The sequence below is a fragment of the Ranitomeya imitator genome, chromosome 1 (genome assembly GCF_032444005.1).
Source record: "Ranitomeya imitator isolate aRanImi1 chromosome 1, aRanImi1.pri, whole genome shotgun sequence".
Classification (NCBI taxonomy): Eukaryota; Metazoa; Chordata; class Amphibia; order Anura; family Dendrobatidae; genus Ranitomeya; species Ranitomeya imitator.
The window spans coordinates 260,337,510-260,346,421 of NC_091282.1; the positions used below are offsets into that span (position 1 = coordinate 260,337,510).

Here is an 8,912-nt window from a genome sequence, read left to right on the forward strand (position 1 = left end):
GCCTATACTACTATACCGCATGAGTATGGTCCCCATTCGTCTCCCCCTTACTTTCTTCAAAAAAATTAGGTCCTTAATATCTAAATTCATATGGAGAAACAAACCAGCTAGGCTTCCCTTCAAATTGTTAACATACCCCACTTCATGCGGAGGGTTGGGAGTCCCGGACCCTTATATCTATTATAAAGCTATACACTTAAGTAGATGGCTGAGAATCGTACTCGGCTTTGAGAGGGGTACACTAGACTTGATAGATATGGCCCTACTGGGCAATGGGGGGATCCCACTCTTATGGTCACATTCAAAACCGTGGGCTTCGCTTGGTCTGGATGATATAACCTTAGCAACTCTGCATACCAGACGCTCCCTATTGAATGAATTGCCACCGGAGTCGTTTCCTTCTTCACTAACCCCTATTGCAGTCATCCCCTATCTAGTCAATCCTAACTTTAAGGACTCATATAACTTATGGTCGAAACTTCCAATGGACTCTCTTACTAACTTTTATGATGGAAAAACCCTTAAAAATGATAGCTGGCCTAGTAATGCTCTAACCTCTCCAAAAAACTTCCTTCAAAAACACCATACTATACGTATTCTAACGCAATTCAGAAAACAATTCCCACACAAGTCTAACTGGTCGTGGTTGGATCTCATGCTCAAAACAGGACCAGCTAGATATAAAGTAATATCTCGTATATACTCCCGACTTATTACCCCTCCTCAATACTCTAAGCCCTCTTTTATTTACTCCTGGGAATCTGAATTTAAGGTTATTTTTACAGACGACCAGATCTCCAAGATGTTGAGGTTTGCCCGTGGTTTTTCCCGTTGTATCCTATTACAGGAAAACTCATACAAGGTGCTAACCAGATGGCATATGACCCCGGTAAAGCTCCACCATCTGGGTCTATCAGACTCAGACTTATGTTGGCGATGCCAAGCCGCCCAAGGAAACCATGGACACATATTTTGGGAATGTTCTCAGATTAGAAATTTTTGGGGGGGAATAAACTCCACGCTTAAAGAGCTAAAACTAATCAAAACCAATTTGTTGGCCTCTGAGGCCATTCTCTCGTGCCCATCGAACAACTTCAGACCATCGAGGCATGGCCTTCTTCCATTGTTGCTTGATAATTCTTCATTGGAGGAGCGTGACCCCTCCAACGATGGGTGAGTGGTTTAACAAAATTGACCATATCCACAGACTAGAGGAACTCTCAAGTTGGGAAACATATTCTCATGAACGTTTTGTTGCTGATTGGCTCCCCTGGAAATCATTTAGATCCAGTGCGCCTTAATATTGTTCTTTACTTGTCTCTGCCCCCTCGCAAACTCCATGATATCGGTCAGCCTACTTTAGAGTGATGTCCTCACGTGTACTTGAAATGTTATGTTTATTGTTCCCTTCCCTCCCCCCATCTCCCTCCTTGTCTTTCCCCCTCAGCCTCACCCCCTTGCCCTAACCTTCCTACCCCTCTCCACCCCTCCCCCTTTCCTATCCTTCCCAAAGGATGGTACTCTTGGTTTGTTTAATGCCATTAATGTAATGGACATGATTTATTTACGCTAATATAAACTGTGCGATTGTTCTTTGCCTTTACTTTAAATAAAGAATTTACAAAAAAAAAAATTTCTGTAGTGAACAGACATACCAGTTATCATTGCATCAATGTGGTGTCTGCTAAGCACAAGAAAACAGCAGTCTAAACTATGCCTACGCGAGTTAAAATACTTGCCTGAATTTCAGGTGACCGGTCAACGGGAATAAAAATTGCTGGCTGTGAGGATGGTGGAACAGGTTTGTCTATAGATGGCCTCTCAGTACGTGCTGGCTTAGATACTGCTGGGACACTCTGTGAGAAATCTGTGTCTATAGGTTTCACCGGAAAGCTGACGCTCTCCACAATCTTGTCCTCCCTCTCTGCAGCGTCACTCTCCTCTTCCTCACTAGAACTGTCATAAGACATGACCTTGTCTGTCTGCTCTTCATCTGCTGAGGCTTTTCGTCTACGTTTCTTGTTCGCTCCGCTGATGCTACTTATACATCCCAGTTCTGGCCTAGTGACCTCTTCATATGTTCTGTAGAAGAAAAGTGAGGTAAATGTGAATGTCAGGAAAACTAAAGATTGATCTGTACTATAATGGGATCTAATCACAATACCTGTGGATACAACAAAGAGAACCCCCCTTGCTTGCAAAATGTCACTTGCCTTAATAGATCCTAAAATTAATGCCAATTTATTTTTATATTACAATAGTCTAGCTATGGTTCCACCAGTAAGTAAGCAAAAAAAAAAAAAATCAGAAACAGAAGTATATACTGCATGGGGCTCCTTTGGAAAAGCTTACCGTTTAGTACAGTACAGTTTCTCCCCGGTGCCCAACTTGGAGGTTGTATACAACAGACTCAGTTCTTTCTCGGAGGCCTGCACCTCACTCAGCTTACTGAGGATGTCTGATCTCTGCCAGAAAGAAAACATCATTTATTGCTTTTCTTATCAATACAAAACTAAGCCAGAATTGTGCCTCACTGCAGCCAGTCAGTAACAGTAAGCCATATGGGCTCAAACATTCTGCTGAGATTTATCTACATCATTTGAAATATACCTGTGAGTGTGTTTTGAAATCCATCCAGTAAATATTGGCCTGGCCACTGAAGCAGAAATATCTGATACTGTAAGACCACAAGGGAGATTCACAAATCAATTTGCTACAATTCTGAAGGCATTTGTTCCATAAAACTATTATAGGTACCTTGAACATTTCATGGGGCAGATTTATCTAAATTGTTTAAAAAGACTAAAACATGTTTCTTGCCACTTTCAGCCAATTCATTTGTAGCTTTTATTTTTACTAAAGCTGCTTAACAAAAATGAGGACAAGGGTTGCATGAGAGAAGGGCGTGATGTAGTACAAAAGTTTAACAAAGTGCGACCACATGTGCAAAAATTGTCCCCAATTGTTTGGTGAAAAGAAAGCAAACTAATAAAAGGTGTAAAATTAAACAGAAATGTTTAACCCCTTCACGACATGCATGGTACTAGTACTGCGCATGTCGTGTCTCCCCCTTTGATGTGGGCTCCAGCGCTGAGCCCACATCAAAGTCGCGACATGTCAGCTGTTTTGCACAGCTGACATGTGCGCGCAATAGCGGCAGGTGGAATTGCGATCCACCCGCCACGATTAATTAAATACCGCTGTCAAACGCTGACAGCGGCATTTAACCCCTTCCCGACCTGTGACACAGCGTATGCGTCATGAAAGTCGGTGCCAATCCGACCTGTGACGCATATGCTGTGTCAAAGAATGATCGCGTTCCTGCAGGCCGGCTGAAAGGGGTCATTCCAATTTCACCCGACCTACAGGAATGGGGGAGTGGTACTTCAGCCCAGGGGCTACGATCGCTCTGATTGGCTGTTGAAAGTGAAACAGCCAATCAGAGCAATCGTAATATTTCAGCAATTAAAATTGATGAAATATTACAATCCAGCCATGGCCGATGCTGCAATAGCATCGGCCATGGCTGGAGATCCCGATCTGCCCCCCCACCCCCACACACACACTGACAGAGGCGGGTTGGAACCAGCGTTAGGGTTGGAACCAGCGTTAGGGTTGGAACCAGCGTTAGGGTTGGAACCAGGGTATGTGCACACAGTGTGGATTTGGCTGCGGATTCGCAGCAGTTTTCCGTGCGGTGTACAGTACCATGTAAACCTATGGAAAAGCAAATCTGCTGTGCTCATGGTGCGGAAAATACCGTGCGGAAACGCCGAGTTGTATTTTCCGCAGCATGTCAATTCTTTGTGCGGATTCTGCAGCGTTTTACACCTGCGCCTCAATAGGAATCCGCAGGTGTAAAACCGAATGTGAAATCCGTACAAAAAACCCAGGAAATCCACGGTAAATCAGCAGGTAAAACGCAGTGCGTTTTACCTGCGGATTTTTCAAAAACGGTGCGGAAAAATCCACGAATCCGCAACATGGGCACATAGCCTTAGAGTTAGGGTTGGAATTAGAGTTATGGATGGAATTAGGGTTTGGGTTTGAATTAGGGATAAGATTAGGGTTAGCAGTGTGTTGGGGTTAGGCTTGTGGTTAGGGTTATGGTTAGGGATAAGATTAGGATTAGGGGTCTGTTGGGGTTAGGGCTGTGGTTATGGGTGTGTTGGGGTTAGGCTTGTGATTAGGGTTAAGGTTAGGGTTAGGGGTGTGTTGGGGTTAGTGTTGGAGTTAGAATTGAGGGGTTTCCACTGTTTAGGCACATCAGGGTGTCCCAAACGCGACATGGCGCCATCATTGATTTAAGCCAATTTCGCAATCAAAAAGTCAAATGGTGCTCCCTCACTTCTGATCTCTGCCGTGCGCCCAAACAGTGGTTTACCCCCACATATGGGGCATCAGCGTACTCAGAACAAATTGGACAATAACTGTTGGGGTCCAATTTCTCCTGTTCCCGTTGTGAAAATAAAAAAATAGCGGACTAAAAAAATAAATTTTTGAGGAAAAAAAAAGGATTTTTTATTTCCACGGCTCTACATTATAAATTTCTGTGAAGCACTTAGGGATTCAAACTGATCACCACACATCTAGATAAGTTCCTTGGGGGGGGTTAGTTTCCAAAATGGGGTCACTTGTGGGGGGTTTCCTCTGTTTAGGCACATCAGGGGCTCTGAAAACGCAACGTGACGCCCGCAGACCATTCCATCAAAGTCTGCATTTCAAAAGTCACTACTTCCCTTCCGAGCACCGACGTGTGCCCAAACAGTGGTTTACCCCCACATATGGGGTATCAGCATACTCAGGACAAATTGACAACAACTTTCGGGGGCCACTTTCTCCTTTTACCCTTGGGGAAAATAAAAAAATTGTTGCTAAAATATCATTTTTGTGACTAAAGTTAAATGTTCATTTTTTCCTCCCATGTTGTGTCTGCTGCTGTGAAACACCTGAAGGGTTAATAAACTTCTTGAATGTGGTTTTGTGCACCTTGAGGAGTGCAGTTTTTAGAATGGTGTCACATTTAGGTATTTTCAGCCATATAGACCCCTCAAACTGACTTCAAATGTGAGGTGGTCCCTAAAAAAATGGTTTTGTAAATTTTGTTGTAAAATTGAGAAATCACTCGTCAAATTTTAACCCTTATAACTTCTTAGCAAAAAAAAAATTTTGATTCCAAAATTGTGCTGATGTAAAGTAGACATGTGGGGAATGTTATTTATTAACTATTTTGTGTCACATAACTCTCTGGTTTAATAGAATAAAAATTTGAAAATTGCGAAATTTTCAAAATGTTTGCCAAATTTCCGCTTTTTTCACAAATAAAACGCAAAAAATATCGACTTAAGTTTACCACTAACATGAAGCCCAATATGTCACGAAAAAACAACTCAGAACCGCTAGGATCCGTTGAAGCGTTCCAGAGTTATTACCTCATAAAGGGACACTGGTCAGAATAGCAAAAAACAGCCAGGTCATTAAGGTCAAAATACATGTAGAGGAGCTGCGGAGACACCATCACGTGTTTCTCAACACAGGCAGTGAATAGCCAGGCCTTTCCCCGGGAAGGAACAACCAAGGGAAGGGCAGCATCCAATAAAGGAAAACATCCAATAAAGGAAAACCACCTATGCCAAGCATGGTATCCATCCACAGACAGCTGTTTCGGGGTTTTTGCCCCTCAGCGTGGAGTAGGAAACTGGCTATTAGGAGCAGTGCCTAGCAGAAAGTCTATAAAGGCACGGATGATTGACCTCATGGAGGTTTCCTACTCCACACTGATGAGGGGCAAAAACCCCGAAGCAGTTGTCTGTGGATGGATACCATGCTTGGCATAGGTGGTTTTCCTTTATTGGATGTTTTCCTTTATTGGATGCTGCCCTTCCCTTGGTTGTTCCTTCCTGAATGGGGAGCAGGGCGCAAGCATATCCAGGACGGTTCTTCAGCCTCAGGACACCGTTACCACCATTGGCCACCAATGAATGGCACTATTCTGACTATAAGTACGAAACAATACTTATCTCTTACCATACCAGATACGGATAATATATCACATACAAAAAGCAACGCTTTTTATTGCACAGGACTCTACCTGGCCCCCATTTAAAGCCTCTTAAGGTTACCTCTGACCTACTATCATTACCTGATACATTTCATATCCTCCAAAGGTTACCATTTATTTACAGCCTACCATTATCCGGTACATCCCTTACTACATAGTAAACCCGATGATTATGACCCGGGAGGGTCGAAACGTCGGGTGTCTCTACTTTACTGGGTTTTGGACCAATTTTTGTAACTTGGCACTTTTTTTCTTTGACTTAAATACAATTCCACAGATGGTTGCAAATCATTCCATTTGAGTGTGCGGTGAATTTTTGCTATTTATTTCAGGGACCACCACGGTCCGTTCTACCAGCACCTCGCTTCTACAGTGACCTTGAGTGCACACCAATACCTACTCTACTTGTGAACTCGTAATGACCTGGAGAATCATAATTGCAGGTCAGTTTTAGCATTCAGTGAACCTAGCAAAAAAGCCAAACAAAAAAACAAGTGTGGGATTGCACTTTTTTTTGCAATTTCACCACACTTGGAAGTTTTTCCCGTTTTCTAGTACAAGACATGGTAAAACCAATGGTGTCGTTCAAAAGTACAACTCGTCCCGCAAAAAATATGCCCTCACATGGCGATATTGACGGGAAAAATAAAAAAAAATGGCTCTGAGAAGGAGGGGAGTGAAACACGAAAAAACGAAAAAGGGCTGCGCCTTGAAGGGGTTAAAGACTTGACAAATTTATCATCCACTGTAAGCCATTGATATAAATTTGGCTTATTGAAACGGCTCGTGCAGACGTCTATGAAACTAGGTCCGAGCCTGGATTGCAATGATGGACTATCCGTGGATCGCCCGACCTGAACTCGACAGCCTATTAGGGGACACATGAGGATTTCAAGTCTGACTATGGTAGACCCACGGACAGTCTGTGCACTGCGGTCGATGCTCAATCAGAATTCTACAGACGTCGGCTTCAGCTGTAACAATGTTTAGTTAACTGTCAGAAATTCGGATCAGTGACTCTGTCCCAACATGGACAAACAAATGAAAGACTGACCTGGCTCTTTTTTACTTTTTGTTCCAAGATCTTCTGTAGAGCTTTCTTCTGTTTTCGAGTTAGAGGCTTTTTTGTGGGAGCAGTCGCAGTAGTCTGTTTCTTCTTGGGTTTTTTGGAAGGTAACACTAGAGCGTTGCTTTCATCCACACCTTTCAGTTTCTCTACTCCTGGAATATATCATTTCACCAGAAATAAATCTAGTTGTAATATACACTGGTACGATCTAGGTGCATGGAAATAACGTCTCACCTTCTAATTCAATCTGCACATTTTGTATGGCTTCAGACTTGTCCTCTGTGTACTGCACTTGTTGTCTCGCCTTCCAGTTATGCCCCTTTTTCTGTTTACCCATGCTGCTGTTTCTGTAATAGGTCACAAGACAACAATAACATTTCATACACTGGTATCATGGAAAATAATGCAGGGCTGAACATAATGGTGTTTATACTGCTACCAGCTAATCAGCTCCACAGAGGAGATGATACAGAGACATCACAAAAATGTGCCCGATCAACATATTTGCTACAGGGGCAGCTCCTGGCAAAAAAAAAACTATTTTTCCCTGGGAAGCTGTGTCTACCAGCTATTGTGCTTGCAATAATCGTTGTAAAGAAAATGTAGCATTACTCTACAGTCACATAGGTAATACGAAGATGCCTCAGTGGAATCTCCTATATTACTCCAGGACAGACTATACTGCAAATCTACAGCAAAATCCACATAGGTAAAATGCAGATTTCAGCCCTCTGAGCGTCTGCTCACATCTCACCCACATGATTAGACTTGTGATTCACTGGGGTCTTATGGTGCTTTCACATTGCGTTTTTGTCCACATCTGTTGGTCCAGTCGGGGCTTGCCTCTGCTTCCCCCTTTGCATTCGGGCATATGCGCCAACAGGGCCATAGACTATAATTGTGCTGACAGAGTCAATGTGTGCTCTGCTGTGCATCATGATCGGGCATCTACACCAACTGCAGGCAGCCAGAAGTAGTGTGCTGCATCTGAGCGTCCATCTCCAGTAGATGCATACGCCCAAAAATGATGCCTGATGGAGGACATATTCGCTCTGCGGTCACCATTATAGTCTATGGCCCGTTGGTACACACATAAGAATCCTGTTATCCAGGGGGTACACACAAAAGCCCCGATGGGACCCACGAATGTGGACAATAGCCTTACCCAGCATCTCCGCCACTTGTAAAGGTATCAGACACCACAGCCACCATTTATAGATCAGAGGAGAAAACACCTAGAAGTGCTGTCTGCAATGGCCTCAGTTACTGTCTATGGGCAGTGACCTACACGAGACCCTGAGTGGGGGGAGAGAACCCACGCAGTCACACTGGTCACGGTGCCCCTCACTACAAGTGTCAGCCCCGGACACAGGCGGAAAAGTCACACTCACCAGCAAACCCGAGCACGGCGGAATCACTGTGTGCGTGGAACACACATGGGCAGGCAGAACCGGAAGAGGAAGTGACGTCAGCGGTCCTTAGCGAGTGCTGCACTCCGGGAACTAGCGAGCGCCTTGCTTAGGTTCCGGCATCAGTAGTGCACGTGGTGGGACTGTGGTCCCGCCCTCAGTGTCTGTGCAGGCGCCACGGGGTCCACACTGGTGGTGTGTTATCAGCGGCTTCCGTACACGGGGTCCTTGTTACACAGTGCGCTCGGGGGGCGAGTGATGGAGAAGGGAAGACTGGGCCTGCCCGGACTCATCCGCCGCCACTCAGGCTGGACCTGCCCGGACTCATCCGCCGCCACTCAGGCTGGACCTGCCCGGACACATCCGCCGCCAC

The 8,912-nt window shown here is 44.5% G+C and overlaps 1 protein-coding gene across 1 annotated transcript in view; it reads right to left on the bottom strand.

Annotated features, from left to right (window-relative positions):
• The window catches only part of DHX37 (DEAH-box helicase 37), a 101,453-nt gene extending 92,849 nt beyond the window's left edge, over positions 1–8,604 (bottom strand). Inside the window, exons 1-5 of the mRNA XM_069756032.1 lie at positions 8,522–8,604; positions 7,365–7,477; positions 7,116–7,282; positions 2,353–2,465; positions 1,740–2,082 (exon numbers count right to left, since the gene is read on the bottom strand). Coding sequence (XP_069612133.1) covers positions 1,740–2,082; positions 2,353–2,465; positions 7,116–7,282; positions 7,365–7,467 — 726 coding nt within the window. The 5' untranslated portion in view covers positions 7,468–7,477; positions 8,522–8,604. The remainder of the gene's footprint in view (positions 1–1,739; positions 2,083–2,352; positions 2,466–7,115; positions 7,283–7,364; positions 7,478–8,521) is intronic.
• Positions 8,605–8,912: the final 308 nt, after the last annotated feature.